Below are 16887 nucleotides of genomic sequence, written 5' to 3' on the forward strand. Positions count from 1 at the left end.
TAATAATCTCTGTGGGCACCCTCCACACTGGTGCTGGTGGCTGACACCGTATAGTGTTTGTTTCTGTAAACAGGCAGATTCTCATTTGAAAAATATTTCTTTCCCTTTTGCTACTTTGAGATCAAGCAGGTTTATAACTGATTAGGAAGTAGCTGGTGGCTTATGTATTGTTGCTTTTATTGTCTTTTTTGCTCAGTAACATTGCATTTGTGGAAATAATTTGCTCTTAATGTTGCTCAGATTTAATAAAGTTGCATTTATATAAAAGCACTTTTTCTATGCCTTCTAGTAGCTACTTCCTTTACCTGTATGTTTTCAGGTAGCAATTCTGCTTTTCACTCTTGTTCCTCAGTTTGAGTTCCTTACATGCAATTTAAGGATTATGACTAAATGGCTCCCCCCTGTGCTCAGTCCTGATGCTTGCAGAGCGCTTCGTGGATGCATCACATTTACAGCATGCATTTTTGGCGGGGGGGGGAGGGGGGGCGAGGCGGGGAGAGCCAGGGGAAGTTTCTTGGAATTAGTACTTAACCTCTCCCTGAAGTTTTAGGTAATAGTAAAATAATTTCAAAATCTAGGTGTAATAACTGCTCCATTATTGACTAATCTGATATTAAGCTTTTTCATTAAGTGTCTAGCTTCTGACTCCAACCTCAGTGTAGGTAACAGCAAGAAATAGAATGTTGAGATGTAAGGATGTAGATAGTGTACAGGAAAGAAACTCCAAGATATAATAGTTGATTTTGCTGTTTTTTATAAATGTAGTGTTTGTATGTGTTGGTAACAATGACAGTAGCACTCTTGCAGCAAAATCATTGCTTGGCTTCTGAGAAATAGTTTGCACCTACTAGTCTTGAACTTTAGGAGAACTGAAGTAATTACTGAACGTGTTCCACAGTCATGTAGGATCATGGCAGAAAACTGACAATATAACACACTTCTTGATTTGAGAGTTCAGGGATTTTGCAGATCCATCCCAATATAAAGTCAGGGTTTGGGATTTAAAACTCTAAAAAATGAAGTTTCAAATGCAAAGCTCTAAGAGAACAGAGCTCTGTCACCTTGCCCTGAACGTTATCTTTTGTTGTGTGCTCAGGTGCATTTTGTGGTGTTTACGTGGTTAGATGTCTCTGCAAGCAGACATCTAGATGGAATTCAGTGGGACCATCTGGAGGCTTAGCAGTGGTCACTCATTATACAGTGGACTCTGAAACATGGGCCAGCACGTCACGGGAAGTTTTTGAGTGGAGGTGGATAAATGTGATGAGCTTTGGAGAGGGCTTAGTGCATTAATCAGAGAAACAAAACAAAACAGGTTAAAACTGAGTGATACCATCTGAAATGAAATGCATTTAATAAAGTCTGTACTGGAAAGGATGTCGTAAGCATTTATCGCGCTATTTGTTATCCTTCATGATTAAAGCAAGGATTAAAATGTTAGAAGATAATTCTTGCTTTGGATAGAAGATGGGTGAAGCAGTCTGTATTGTAACAGTTGATGTGAAAACCATAAAACTGTAACACCTCTGACTGCGTAGGTTGCCTAGAGCAGATCTTCTGAATCTATATCAAAAAGAGCAGAATAGGTATCTTTAAGCTGACAGATATTAGAGTTGGCCTAAAATTTTTAGAGAGCATTGCATGCCACTTTTATCCAATATTGCATGCTCATGTAATAACCAATTTTTAAACAAGGAACAGAGGAGTATGGTGCATCTCATTTCATTAAAGTCTCACCGTGAATTTTGTTTAGAATCTGAAATTACGTAACCTTAAAATGTCTGTGAAAATTTGGTGTCAGTCTTCTCTTTCAGTAGCTTTTCCCTTTAGTTAGTCAGCATTCTGCCTAGCTATTGTGCTTGGCATTGTAGACCCAGAGTAGCTCAGAGATGTGTTTCAAGCTTGTGTTTATTGAACTCATGGTAACCAAGTGCTTTTAAGAGAAGCTGAGGTCATCTTTAGTTTTACAGATTTGAGAAAAAGATGCTGCCATTTAAACGCAGTATACTTTTAAAGCAGCTATGCAGGTTTAGTGCAGGTGAATTTAACAGCTGTCAGCAGTTGTAGCTGTGAAGCTCTTTCAAGTGTCCACCCATCGTTGAGGGTCATCTCCAGCTGCATCCACCCTTACAGTTCATCATGAGTCGCGTAATTCATTCCCACTAGAATGCATTTACGCATCCATGTTCTGTTTGATTTGGACTTGTCTTAGAGTTTTGTAAATAGTCCTAAAATGAAAACTCTGGGTTATTAAGGTTGGACAGAAAATTTTAACAGAATTCATTTTGACTAAAATTTTCAAGTCCTTCGAAGGGTATATAAATACACTAAGCTATATTTAAAACTCCAATTATCTATTTGCAAGAGTGCAGATATAGGAAGGGTATATGAGCTCCCACGAGCCTATACGGCACGTCTGCACAGCAGGTGTGATTGTCACTTGGGTGAGCCCTCCTCTGCTAGTTTTGATCTAGTTCTCACAGCTGACTTAGGTAGTGGAGATGCAGTGATGGTTCCCATCAGGAGTGTCTTCTTGTTACTAGACCAAATTAAGATCGTGCCACTATTTCTTCACTGTTCTAATTCCCAAGTTAATTAGATAAACCTGAAAGAAATATTTCTCAGTTCTGCTCCTGTAAGTGGACTTTGGTTTTGCTATACAGACCAATAGATGGCTCTTCTGTAAACCCAAGAGTCTGCAAATGGAGAGAGGCAGGGCCACAGTAGTTGGCCAGTAAAATATGGTGGGGATTTTATTCATATAACCTTACTGCAAGCGTATGCATGTTAATTGTTTAATATTTCCTATGATCTCATGTAAAAAAATTCTTGTAGCTGACTTTCATCCAAACCTCCTTGTTCATGAATCTGGCATTTCAAATCGGTCTTTCAGAGTAGGGATCCACTTCCATAAGCTTTAGTTTGTTGTGTAGGTTTCAAGTAGTGACTTGGTGTCAGAATGTTGGGGTTTTCTTACGGTGAGAGATGGAGTCAGTACAAAATGAGATTTTTATCATTTATCTTCACCATGGTTCCTGCTCTTCATATGCTTACCTTCATGCACAGAAATGCGTCTGAGATCAGAAGCTGAGTTTAAGACATCTGGTAAAAGATGAAGCATTAGAGTGGCTGGGAGCAGGATGTAGTAATTTATTTTTTTTCTGTACCATCTCTCTCATTTAAACCTCCACTTTGTTTTCAAGTTGTGGATATATTACGGTGTAAATTCATGTACTTCTCCCCACACAGTGTCATCTACAATGCTAATCTGCACAATGCATAGCACAGCTTCTTTCCTGGGCACACAGTGTTCTCAACCAAATTCGTTTTCATGCCTTTTAATTGAATAATATAAGAATTCTTTAGACCTTTATTTGAAAAGTCTCACAGGGAGGAGGAAGCTGAAGAAACAAAAATAAATAAAACGGAGATCTGCTGTGTTTTGGCAACTAAAGGGAAAAGTGTTTGAAAATCCAAAAGCATTGATTTTTTCTGAAAAATTCATGTAGGCTTTTATCTGTGTGAAAGTTGAAAACCACAAAATATGAATTTGTTTAAGAATGTGCTGTAGTTTCTGTCTCATGCAATTTCACAGTGAAATAAAAAGGCATAAAATGATCTGTCACTTTCATATGCATGGTTGTATCTTTTGATCATGTTACTGCACAATATCTGAAACAACGCTTCTATTAAAAGGCACTACATACAAGAAACGAAAGGTTATTAAGTGCTGTGAAATAGCATTTTATGTTAGAAGCATCACATTTTGTGGTACTTTCCAATGCAAAGGGAAGACAACTGTTTCAGGTTAAATCAGCTGAATAGCCTTTGTTGTAATGGATGCTTCTTTTGAGTAAAAAAATAATGCCACAACGATTTTATTTCATTTATTTTTATTTCATCATTCTTGTTTTTAACTTTCCCTAGATGAGACAAGGGGCTTTCCTGGTCAACACAGCTCGAGGTGGGTTAGTAGACGAAAAAGCACTTGCACAGGCCCTGAAGGAAGGAAGGATACGAGGGGCAGCCTTAGATGTACATGAGTCAGAACCATTCAGGTGCTTTTCCTTTTCTTTTCTTTTTATTTTGTTCACTTTCTTATTTTTAAGTCTTAGTGCATGATACAATCAACAGCAATAAGTAAATGGAGTTTTCCCTTCATATGGTAGCTAAATACTCCTTAGTAAAGCAACATGAATCTGTGCAGCACTGGACTAATGCAAATGTAGATGGAGCTTGTGTATGTGGTCAGAAGTGAAAAAAGTGACATCCAAGATTGAATTCCTTAAAAAAAATTCCAATGTATTTAGTAGAAATAGCAGGGACTTTGGTTCAAATCCTGGGCACAGCTTTGAGGGGAGTTCTCCTTTGTCATTGATGCAACTCTGGAGGCAAGTAATGTTGATGGCTGAACAGATTCAAAAGGCAAAGAGTTGAGATTTGGTGTGAGAAATAACTACTTTATGACACTTCTCTGAGTAGAGGACATACTTTGTCCAGATTGCCTCTGCAGGAAACCCATAAATGTAACAGGTTGCAGAAAAAAGTTAAGATAAGGAAGGTGGTCAGAGTGCAGGTTTTGTTTTGTTTTACCCTTTATTGGGGGAGTAGTAACTCTGCTGTCATTAGCAGAGCTGGTAGCACAAGCCTTAGTTTTTGAGTGGCACTGAGAAGTTCAGCATTTTAGGCAGAAATGCCCCACTCCCCAAAGTGGCATTGGTACTGCGCTATCAGCACTCCTAATCAGAAGCAAGGCTGTTTGATATGTCCTTGAGTCCTGAGCCTGACTTCTGAGTTAGAGTTATGAGAATAGACTGCTTGTATGTGACAAGCCTTTTTCACTTGTTCAGTCTGGGCAGGGAGAAATGTTAATTTTACCTGGAACAATCCACATAAGTTTTTGAAGAGGAACAGATTCAGGACTTGAGGGCAGATTGTAAACACTGGAGAGAGGACAGTCTCTTTCCTATCAGCTTGTGGGGGGAATAGAAGCTTTAAAAAAATAATAATAGTATCCTTCTAGGTAGACTTTTTATATCTGCTGAGACACAATGCCACATCACAAATACTTAATTTTATTTATGCATACCCTGCATTCATTTACTTCTAAATGTAGTCATTACAATGCAGCAGTGCTGTGCAAAGCTGGAGTCTTAACAGCTCAAGGAACTTTCAGCTACATACATTCTTCCCAATTCAGATCTCAGATCTGCACAAGCAGGCCGTTGCACCTATAGGAAGCCCCGTTTACTGCATGGAGATGCCATCTGCAGAGATTCAGTTGCAGGATTACAGCCACAATTTCCTTTGGCTTCAGTGCTGCATGTCTATCTGATTGCAGCATGCAACTCTTTATTCAAGAGTCTTGCCAGATATTCTGATGTTTATTGAACTACAGATGAAATCTACCATTTTATGAATTATGAACATCTCTGAAAGCATGCTTTTGTCTTAAAATATTTGTTCTCCTGTTGTTACAATTGACTGTAAGATTATTAAAACTGGAAACAAATAGGAGCAAGTTTCCATTGTTTTCAGTTTGTTTTCTCTGTAGCTGTGATAGCACTTTTACATAGATCTATTGCTTTCCCTGAAAATCATTCTGTAAAGTAAATTTCCTGTAAAGTGGAGTCTCTATAACGGAACAGGAAAGGAAAAAACAGTTAAAAATAACAGAAAAAAAGAACTGAATTATCATAAAAGTTCAGACTGCTGATGGATAGACTTCTTATTGGGAAATAATTGTAAGATTTTTTCTTTAAATGACTAAATGTCACATTGACAGTGACTCTTGAGAGAACAGAGCTTTGTTGCCTAATGCAGTAAAAGTCAAATTGTGATGAAATGGACAAATGGAATGGCATCCTGAATTGATTTGGGTCTTGCTTTATGCATTTCTGCACCAGAACTGGAGTGGCAGTGGCTATAGTTAGCAGTAAGTGCATTGGACAGAAGCTAATGTTGCTACCTTACTTAGGTTCTACCCTTTGAGTCTATGAGAGGTGATTGTTGCTTATTTATATCACGAATAGTGTACTAAATTAACTGACAATTAAAAACAAACCCAACAAGGAATAGAATGCAATTCTTTTCTGTTGTAGAAATTAATCTGTGTATGTACAAAACCATCTGGATCTTCCTCCTCTCCCCACCCCCAATATTTTTTGTCATTTGATCTTGTTTTAAATCTTCATTTAGCTTTAGTCAGGGCCCCTTGAAGGATGCACCAAACCTGATCTGTACCCCACATGCAGCCTGGTATAGCGAACAAGCCTCAATTGAGATGCGGGAGGAAGCAGCACGAGAGATCCGAAGGGCGATCACAGGTACTTACTCACCTTATTAGCTCCTTCAGTGCATATTTCTTTTTAACAAACTTTTTCATTCTTCAGTCTTGAAAGATGCTGAAAAGAACCAGCCTTGGGTTTTGTTCACCACTTCCAGTATTTGGAACATAGAAACCAGCAAATACTGCTAAATCTGTTCTCAGAGCTGGAACAGATGATTTTGGAGGTTCATTGCAATTACAAAGGCGGCAGGCACTGCAAAATAAGTACTTTTTCCAAATAACAGAAACGTACTTATATGTGAAAAATCCGCTTTTTATTGTTGTTGCATGTAAATATTGCCCATTTGATGGGGTTGCCTGCAAGTCATCGGCATACTGCCAGTATCTTTCACAGGTTTTCCTAGATGCACACTTATACTTGTCATGAGCTTTTCTGTTTCCTTTATTCTTTTCTCTTTGGCTCCTTTGTATTTTCCAAAGTTCATCCAACTTTGTCTTAGAGGACGGGTCAGGAATTTCAGTGTCTTTAAGGCTGTAATGTTCAGAGGTAAAGGATTTAGAGCTTCATGCTGTTCCTGGTAATGCTCATATCTCAATAACTCATTTTCTACGTCAGAACAAAGTTTTCCGTATTTTGTTGGGAGGCTACTCTACCCTAGTTTCCTCTCTTTAAAGCATTGCTAAAGAAGTCTGGCATTTTAAAGGGCAAAGTCTCTTTGTTATATAACTACCATGTAATTGTAAACTGTTCACATAAGAGAAAACAGTTATGTCTTGAACACGCACTGCTAATAAATAAAATGAGAAGAGTGAGCCATTTGGCATCAGTTTGAATCCCTTGTAGCTTAAAATAAAAGGAAGGATTTTCATACTGGAAAATGATTCATTAAACACTAATGTTCTGTCTTTAGTAGGACTTTGCTCTTTCCCCCTTGGCAATATAGGCTGAATGCTCTGCAGACATGAAGGGCCATCTGTGTCACCTTGAGAGTAGTTCAGTGCCAACACATTGCTCTGCTTTACAAAAAAGCACTAGCAGTAGCCTTTCCTGTATCTTGTGCCTAGAAAGGCTGGCCAATTTAGTTTCATATATAGCCTGTGCAGAAAGAAGATTCTCCTCTGGATGGTGATTAAAGGCGCCTCTTAATCTCCTGATCTGAATTGCCCTCTACAACACTATTTCTCTCTGTTCCAGAGGTAACCTGAAGAGTCCGACCATCCCTTTGCTGGAATTGGTCCTTGTGCTTATACTCCAGAAGAATTCTAATAGTACATCCATTAAGTTGTTGTATAACTATTGCCTGCTCCCAAATAGCTCTGGGAGAGATTGCACAATCCAGCATATGATACCTACTTGGCACATGATTGATGTGCAAATAAGCATTAATAGGCTAAGATCAGAAAACTGAGTAAGAGTCAGCTATACGGAGCTATTTTTATGTTAAATACTGTGCAATAGCTCAAACATACACACCTAGGAAGACAGACCTACATTTTCTTAAGGTGTGTGATTGTGCTATCAGCCATCTATATAATTGATTTGTATTGAAGCTCTCAGCACTTCAGTGTTTGCACATGGTTTGTAGTAAGATCAAACTGAGGCCAGCATTAAGGAGGTAAGAATGACATTGAATTGCAGTGAAACAAATACAGGAAAGATACAGGAAGTTTGGGATAAAGCTGGGTATGTGAAAGCCATAGGGGAGAGAAGGTGTAGAGGGAGAAGACTAATTGGAAAAAGGTGTACAGTGAAGGAATGCAGGCTATGACTGCCATCTGACGATAAAGATGTTAAGTGGTTCTGCTGTTACCAAAAAGGCAGTGACGTTCTGATGTATAAAATAAAAATAATAAGCAGTGATTAGATATTTTTGAATATATTTTTGAACATCAAAACATTCAAAATATTAAATAAGAAGGACCACTGAAAACAGTGTGGAAGAAACGGGAAGGCAAGTGTGGCAAGTGAAAAGACTGTTACAAGTTTAAAATAAATTTTAAAATACTGTTTTGTAAGCGGAGACTAGTAGAACATGCCTACAGAAGTCAGTGAAATGAAGAATGAGAGGGGCTGGGAGGAAGACATGATTGCACTTTAAAAATACTTGCAAAGGATAAACATCGGAAGAAGAAAGATACTGTTTGAATTTATGGACAATTCTGGCAGAAGTTTAGATGGATGTATATTTCAGCTAAACTTAGAAGATGAGTTCTAATCCGGAGGACGGCAGGAATTCAGGCATAATGGGGCACGTACCTTGTCTGATACTGAACTCAGAAGCCCTTTCGGCTTGTGCATAGGGGACGTGGGAAGTTTTAGTGGCGTAAGCGCAAGCAAAGCAGTAACGAGTATTTGATGGTATCCACGAGACAAAAAGCAATTCTATGAAAAGCCTTTTTTACAGCCCCATTGTGGCCAGGCTGATGGATGGGAGGAGCAGGCAAAGGATAGTGAAGGCCTTAATCGAATTTCCAGTAGGAAGTTGGAGAGAAAAAGCCTGAATTTTTTAATGATGGTGCATGGTCAGTTTTTGAAAGCATTTCTGGAGTACTGTTGCCAACAGTAGCAGGGGTAGACTTGAACTTACCTCTTTCTACCTCTGTGTGTGCAAATGCACAGTAAGATTAAACTTTAGAAAAGATAATTAAAACAGATGTCAAAAAAAACACAGGCTCCAGTTGATCTCCCATTGAAATAGGTGGAAATATTCCTGTTGCCATGAAGAAAATGTGTGTTGTATCTGTTTGTGTCACTTTTTGCAGGGCTGGAGATAGTTCTTCAGAAGGCACTCAGAGGTTTGCCCAGTATGTGCTGAATCAGGTTGACAGATTTTCCAGTATCTGTGTCTTAAATCCTCGGTTGTACTTCAGAGGTTAAGAAAAGGTTTTGAAGAAATGAAGAGAGTTTTCTGGTGTCATTGCTTTCATTTTTTTGTAGGAATGAGAGAGATGGCTGAGGGTTAATACATTATAGTAAATAAACGTGAAGAGCAATGGAGATAAAGTAGGGGAAGATCAGGAGGACAAGAAAAAAGTGTCAGTCATGTTCAGGTTTATGGCAAAGCTCCGTTCAGAATCCTACATTCTTCAATAAGAGTTTTTATTGCTGTTACACGTGGAGGGAAAAGGAGAAAAGTGAAGTTTAAGACAGAGAGCAGGAGGCTACGTTACTGAATTTGAGTGGCAGCCATGCTCTATATTCAAGTTCTAGCTTCTTGGAAAGCATGAATCTTGTTGATTATGGTTTTATTGAGACCCTGTATACAAAAGACAGGGACAGGTAGAGAAATAAAAATTACGCAGAGCATTTCAACCATTATTAACTAAGTCCCAGATGAAAGGGGAACAGTGAGGATCAAAAATGAGCTCAGTGTGATTTTTATGTATTGATTTAAATATGCAAATATTTGTAACTATTTTTAACATAGATACATTAAGAGCATAAGGCATACAGTTAAGGGTTTTTTTAATCTCCTCTCCCTTGCTTCATCCTAGGTCGTATTCCAGACAGTCTGAAAAACTGTGTTAACAAAGATCATTTGACTGCAGCTACACATTGGGCCAGCATGGATCCCGGGGTCGTTCATCCAGAGCTTAATGGTGCTGCATACAGGTAAGCGTGCTGCAGGTGTAAAAGAAATACCTCCTTCATTCAGAGATAGGTAATCAAGAATAAATAAGACCTTTCTATTAATAAATGAAGTGGTTTTGGATTAGGCCCCAGCTATATTGTTTTTATAATTGTTGCATTCAGGAGGATAATCTTGTTTTGCTAGTTGAAGTCAGTCAAGCAGTACGTAAGTACGTTTCCTTTTCTTATCCTTTTTTTTTTTGTGTGTGGTTAGTAATATCTGAATAATACACATTTTTTTGTATATTGAAGTAAAACAGTTCTGGTCAGCTCCAGTGAGTATAGTGGAAGTTTATGTTTGTTTTGCTGAAGGTAATGATGCAGCAGTAGGTTACAGAAAGGCTTTCAATAATAAACTATTTCTACGTGGTTTTGTGGCCTCCAGACACGCAAGGGAACAAATAGCTCAGTAGTGAATACAGTGGAATAGCCTGTGGTGATTACAGCAATATGTTTAAAATAGTGTTTTCTAAATTACACGTTTAATTTTTAAGCAAAAGCATTTGAGGGACTTGATCAATGTATTCTCAATCAACTGTGAAAGCAGCTCTTAATAATTAATAGAAAGGGGTAATTTTTTTACATCTAATATGTACGTTCCTTAGTTACTTTATTTGTTTGAGAGCCTTTCTCTGTCCCTTTATCCCTAGCAGCTGTTCTAGCAGCAGATTTTTCCTAGTAGCCAACTTCACACAATTTTTATTTATGAAAAATGTCTGCAATTTTTTATCTTCCAGTATGGTATTTACTCATAAGTAGGATGAAACTGGCTGAGAAAGCTACAAACAGCTGCTTCCCGATGCCTTGAGGGAAGGGACAGTGCAGTCCTTTCATTATTTTTTTATAACTCTTTTTCCTAATATTTCCTGTCCTTCTTCACACATCTTTCTTATCTTTGTCCTTCTTTAGGAGGCCTGCCCCATACTTCTAATAGATAGAGGATTTTATTTGTGTTACCCCATATGAGAACCCAGCTGTGCACTGCTGAGAAGTGACGCAAAGCTCTCGTGTCCCAGTGACTCCTAACAGTCTCATCAGAAAGTGATGGAGAGGTGACTGGGGAACGTCGCCACCCTCTGCCGAAATCTCCTTATCAGTAGCAATAAGTGCACCAAGGGAAGAGCATAGCTTTGATTTGATCAACGTGCATACATCTTGCATCACAACACGATGTTTATTTTTGGAAAAAGGACCCATAGCCCTAAATATCTGAGGAAGGGTGTTTTTATTGGCTTAAATGAAAAGTTCAAGCACATGTGTTCTCCTCCACACAGCATGTGGTTTCATTGACTTCAGTTGGGAGTGTTTAGGGTATAGCTGAATGCACTTGAGGCTTAAAGGCAGGTATTGCTGAACTGGGTAATAACTCCAACCCTGTCATGGCAGTTAGGAACAGGCTTGTGTGCCCAAATAAAATGCAGTTGTTTGTTCTCATTTTGGGGGTCACAAGTCCAGCAGGAGCAGGCTTCACAGCTAAAAATGAGTTTTAACTTAGGAATGTTTTGGGAGTTAATGATTTACAAGGTAATTTAAGCAGGATAAACAGAGAACTGAATGCCTCTTTAAGACATTGTTTCAGTCAGTTTTTTCAATAAAGAAAATTCATTGTAAATAAATTCTGACTTCACAATTTTTTTCCAATGCAAAATAAAACTAATTTGGGGGGAGAAGTTAAGAGTCAATGCAACAAATATTAAAAGCTTCTTTCTGGAAGGGTGATAGAATAGTGCTTGAGTGTGCGTGAAGGCAATTCTTATTTTGTGCAGTATAAAAAATGCAGGACTTGACGCTCAGGCTTTACGAAGAAGTTGGTTTCAGTAGCAGTGTTTGCTTAATTCCTACCTGGATTAAGTACAGAATTTGAATTGATTGTTTGAAACAAATTTTTCTTTCTTTTCTTTGCAGTCCAAGATTATGTTCAACTAACTGAGTTCTGGAGTCTTTCACAGGCAGTATGGTGTTTCAGATGTGCTAATAACCGTATCATAGTCGTGTAATTGCATTAGAAGATAAGACCTGGGATAATAATTTATATGTTAAAAAATGCAAATAGCTCTTTCGGTGAGCTAAAACTAATGAGACTGTTTTATTCTGGATATATCATTTACTTGTATTTTGATGTAGGACAGAACTCTTAAATTATCAGATATTATCACAAGCAAAGAACATTGAGCATTCATCAGCAGAATATAATCTAGATCTTCTGAGTATCATTGTATTCTGTGGAAAACAAACCCATTTACTACATGAAATGCAAGACACCCTATCGACACAAAAGGTCAAGCGAATGGGACCTATCCCATGAGTAAAGATTAACAATATTCCTGAGAAGAAACTATTTGCAGTAGTCTCGGTGAAGCAGCATAATATACCCTGCTTTTGTGTTATTACTGTGGTTTTGTTACTGAGCTGCCTGTTAAATAACACCCTGCCATTTCCCGTGTCGCCGAGCGTGCGGGTTATAGTCACAGTGAAATTTTACAGCTGGTAAACAGTGATTGTGCAATTTATAGACATGTCGACATATCTTTCTGCCTTCTAACAGGTAGAAGATGAGAATATCTAGGTACTGAAGAGGTACTTGGACGAGAATAGTTATATGTTGGTAATTCAGGAGTTATTTCACTGGTGATTTTCACACTCTGTAATGTAAGACAACAGCATGCACTTAAATTTTTAAGCTCTTTTGGGACAGACTCAGTTTCTTGAACAGAGCTTAACATAGTGAGTTCAAGGTGCTTCTGTATTTTTAAAAAATACAGATTAACATAGAAATTAAAGTTGCCATTCACTTGTAATTAAGGGGGATACTGTATTTTCCTTTGTAAATTAAGATTGTGTTGGGGAAGGGGAAAGAAGAGAATGAAGTAGCAGAGGAGGTGTAACTGATCTCTCGCTTCTGCTTTCACAAAAATTTAATTTAGTGGACATTTTACCTGGAAAATGTTTCATCTTACTGCTGCCAGAGGAGGAAGATTGGGAGCAACTTTATGAAGTGCTGGGGGAAATGTATTTGCTGGTTAAGAATAGAAAAGCAATAAATAGCAACATAAGGGAAGGTTATGTAGCATAGAAATGCCCATGTGTAGAGGCTGTTGAGTTTATGTGCCCTCCTTTCAGGGATATGATTTGAACAACACTGGTGATTAAATTAAAAAGGGACAAAAATTAAGGAAAGAGAATGGAAAAATAGGGTTAGGAGTCGTCAAGCGAAATGCAGGTTCTGTAGGGGGCCATGTTATCTGCATTTTGGCTACTGCCACTGTGTAGCTTGAGGACAAGAAAAACAATTGTAGGACTTTTGGATGTTACTAAAAGCCTTTAGGAAGCCTGCGTCTTAGGAGATGTGCTGGCAGGTAGAGTCCCAATTATTGTAACTTGGTGTCCAAGGGGAATACTTCTATATACAGCAAGTGTATCTGGAGTCAAAGCTGAATTACAGATGTGTAGTTAGAACTGCTTAATGTGCTCATAAGGGAACTGTTAATGCTCCTGATCCACCACCATCCATTTTTATGAGGGGGAGCTCCGACTTTTCTTCCTGAAGGAAACACAGTTGTAGACCTGGCTCTCTCCTTGATTTCTCCCAGCTCCGGTGTATTGATGCTCAGGGAATACGATGTTAGAAAGTAGAGATTCTGTGCTGGAAATGGTTGCTGTGTTGGGCTTTTAAATGGAAGTTTTTGTCATGTCATGTTGTGTTTTTTGCAAAGCACCTAGAGTAACAGATAAGCTGTTTCAAAATTAAATTTGAGTAAGTAAAACAATACTCAGTCTGACAGTTTTCATAGGAATTGAAGCAAATTTGATTAATAAGTCAAATTGACATACTGAAACAAGCAACTAATTCCATTAGCAACTGCAAATGAATACTAAGGAACCTCTCTAGAGGAGGAATCGGCATAGGAAGCCCTGTAAATATGTGTACAGTTGGGAACAAAGTTCGCTGGCCTACGGGTGATGTGATCTTTCACATACTGGCTATCCATCCCAGGTTACCGTCAGCGGCACAATCTGTAGGAGTCTTTCCCACAATGACCAGGCCAGTGTATGGTGTCTTCATCGTCCCTGTGCCGTGGCACGTAGCGATGCTGACCCTCTCTGGCACGGTGCTTGCAAAAATCGCCTTCCCTGATGTTTCTGTGGTGGAAGAAAAAAGAACAAATAAGTATGCTTTCATCCAGCTTGATTCCTTCTCTGAGTTTTGCATAAGCTCTGCACTAATTTTCTCTCAGTTTGAGGGAACTTAGGATGAGCAGCACAAACATGCATTACTTTGGGAAAAAATGCTACTGAAATAGGGTGAAATTCCCCAATGCATGCAGCATTGACCTCTGCTGAGAAGAAAATCAACATCAGAATGATGAGATATTTGAAAAAGCTTGACAAGGCTCGAAGTGCCTTGTCTCCCATGTAGTTCTAAGTAAATATTAGGGTAGCAAATGCTGCAGTGAGTAAGTGGTAGGTTTGTGTGTTTAGGCTTTTAAATGGCTAATGCTCTTACTAGGACACTTGGATGGGCAGAACGTAGCGGGAGAGAAGAAGGGATTAGTGTGCAGCTTTATGATGGGGAAGGGAGGCAAAGGGCTGGTGTCAAGTGGCCAGCGTGAGATACCTCAGTACCCATTTGCAAGTTATTTGTCTAAAAAGGAAACATATTTTTGTTAAAAGTGCTCGTGTGTAGCTGTTGTTTATATACAGCACTGTGAAATACCAGTGTTTGTTGATGACATCTGAACGCCTGGATTGAAACAGTAGATTCGTAAGATTTTTTTTTTTTTTTAGCTTGATAATACCAGAGCCATCATAAAATCAAGCTGAATCAGAGGGTGATTTTTTTTATTGATTTAATAAAATATTTAGGCCTCACTGTTCGTCTAGATAGAGTAAGAAATCTTTAAAACCATCGGTACTTTTTGTGTTTGCACCTCTGTCTCTTGCAGTCTGCCTAAAGCACTTGTCCTCTGTACAACTGATACTGGTTCTCTTTCAGACAAGTACAGTGGCAGGTTTGATGCTGAAAAGGCACTCGGGTGCAATAGGCTTGAATTTGTCATCTTAAGACTGTATGGGTATGATTTCTCTTTTGAAGGGCTAGCAGAAAGCTACAATCGCAAGATTAAAGTTTAAAGAATTATTTTCTCAATTCACAACAGTGATTTCTATGTGAGAATGAAAGAGAAAAATATCCCCAAAGTTCAACTTTGGAGGAAAAATCATAGAGGACAGATACCTGTCGTGCAGACCTAGCCTGTACTACTTCTTGTTGAGGTGTACTTTGTTTCTGTTGCTGTGCTGCCACTCATGCTATTTAATCTGAAGAAACAAGCTAGGAAACCTTTATTTCTCATGTGGGTAAAATACAGCATCTTATGCATTATTTAGCAGTATCTGCATATGGTATCTCATCTGGAGCTTAACCACCTGTCTTTCTCACTGGTCTGAAAACAGATGCAGCATCTTGGTAGCTCTAGAAGGAGGCAAGGTGGACTTTCCAGTCAGTCATCTCTTGGTTTTAATGTATGTTCTCGTTTTCTTCTCTCAGCAGGTATCCCCCAGGCGTCGTAAGCGTGGCTTCAACTGGCATACCTGCAGCAGTAGAAGGAATAGTCCCCAACCCTATGTCTTTATCACACGGCCTCCCTGCTGTAGCCCACCCACCCCATGCTCCTTCCCCTGGCCAAACTGTCAAACCAGAAGCTGATAGAGACCACCCAAGCGACCAATTGTAGCCTATGAAAACAGCATTCCCAACATCGGCGATTTCAACTTCAGTGTGTGGAAAACAAACAAACAAAACAAAACCCTGGATTTTGATTAAAGGCAAAACCATGAACTTACAGGAGGAGACGATTATTGTTTTAGAAACTGGTCCAATATACAGTATAAAAGGAAAAGGTGGGAGACAAAAAGAAGATTTGGAAACATTTTTTCCTCCGTATAAATTGTAGTTTGTCCCTGTCCAGTGGACTGATTCACTGTTTCTGTGTCCTATGGGTTCTTTGTTAAGCAAGAGAAGTTAGTAGTTAATTATATCATGAATGTACTTGTCTGTGTACAGTTTTTAGAACATTAAAAAGGGTTTGTTTGCTTAGCTGTCAACAAGGAAAAACATAAGGGAGGCATTCAACAAACCAATTTTGAGATTAAAAATCCTTTCTTTTATATGTTAAAACATGCCCAAAAATGAGGCAGTTGGCAAACTTCTCAGGACAATGAATTTTTCCCATTTTTCTTTCTACGCCACACAGTGCATTGTTTTTTCTACCTGCTTGTCTTATTTTTTAGAATAATTTAGTAAACAAAAGAACAGTTTCTCCTAATTTTGGCATGAATTCCCTTATTTCAAAATGAAGACAACCTTGCAAAGAGATTTTGAGGAAAAAAAAAAAAAAGGTTTTGTATAAACGAGCATTGTGCTTTTTGTCACCAGTTAAAGTATATATTATTGGTGGTATGCGGAAAAGGCACTAGACTACTGAAAAGTAGCAGCATTTCATTGCCTACATTGATTCCTTCCTGGTAATGTGGTAGGCTAGCAATATTTTTGGTTAAAATCATGTTTGTGACTGTAACCATTTGTATGAATTATTTTAAAGAAATAAAAATCCCAGACAAATACCATATGTGTAAAAATTTTTATTTCTAGTAACTGTTTATTCAACTTTTATTAGGTTTCTTAGCTGTAATTTTTAAACAGATGCTGTCAAGTATTTCATTTCTAGCTTTACTTTGCTCTCTGTTTGTAATACTGTCTTGGAAGCTTGAAAAATAAAAAAAACAACAACCTCTTTCCATACCATTTTTCCCTTTACATTTCGTAAATGTTGATCTTTTTTCCTGTGTTTCTAATGGAGTTTGAAATTAAGATGGATTTTGATTTGTACACCGGCATCATCAGCTACAATATGGTAACAGCATTTATGCCACCACTGTGGGCAGAGCAGAGAAGGTACAACAGCAACAC

At 38.4% G+C, this 16887-nt stretch overlaps 1 protein-coding gene across 6 annotated transcripts in view; it reads left to right on the forward strand.

Annotated features, from left to right (window-relative positions):
- CTBP1 (C-terminal binding protein 1) overlaps positions 1 to 15652 on the forward strand; it is a gene marked incomplete at both ends in the record, with an annotated part of 196199 nt that extends 180547 nt beyond the window's left edge. For 3 of the 6 annotated variants that reach the window (XM_081999169.1, XM_081999171.1, XM_081999174.1), the window contains 4 exons: positions 3928 to 4058; positions 6199 to 6326; positions 9785 to 9902; positions 15466 to 15652. In XM_081999169.1, coding sequence (XP_081855295.1) covers positions 3928 to 4058; positions 6199 to 6326; positions 9785 to 9902; positions 15466 to 15652 — 564 coding nt within the window. The remainder of the gene's footprint in view (positions 1 to 3927; positions 4059 to 6198; positions 6327 to 9784; positions 9903 to 15465) is intronic. The other 3 variants (XM_081999170.1, XM_081999172.1, XM_081999173.1) reach the window with 2 other exon arrangements.
- Positions 15653 to 16887: the final 1235 nt, after the last annotated feature.

The sequence above is a fragment of the Phaethon aethereus genome (genome assembly GCF_964289735.1).
Source record: "Phaethon aethereus genome assembly, chromosome: 4".
Taxonomy (NCBI): Eukaryota; Metazoa; Chordata; class Aves; order Phaethontiformes; family Phaethontidae; genus Phaethon; species Phaethon aethereus.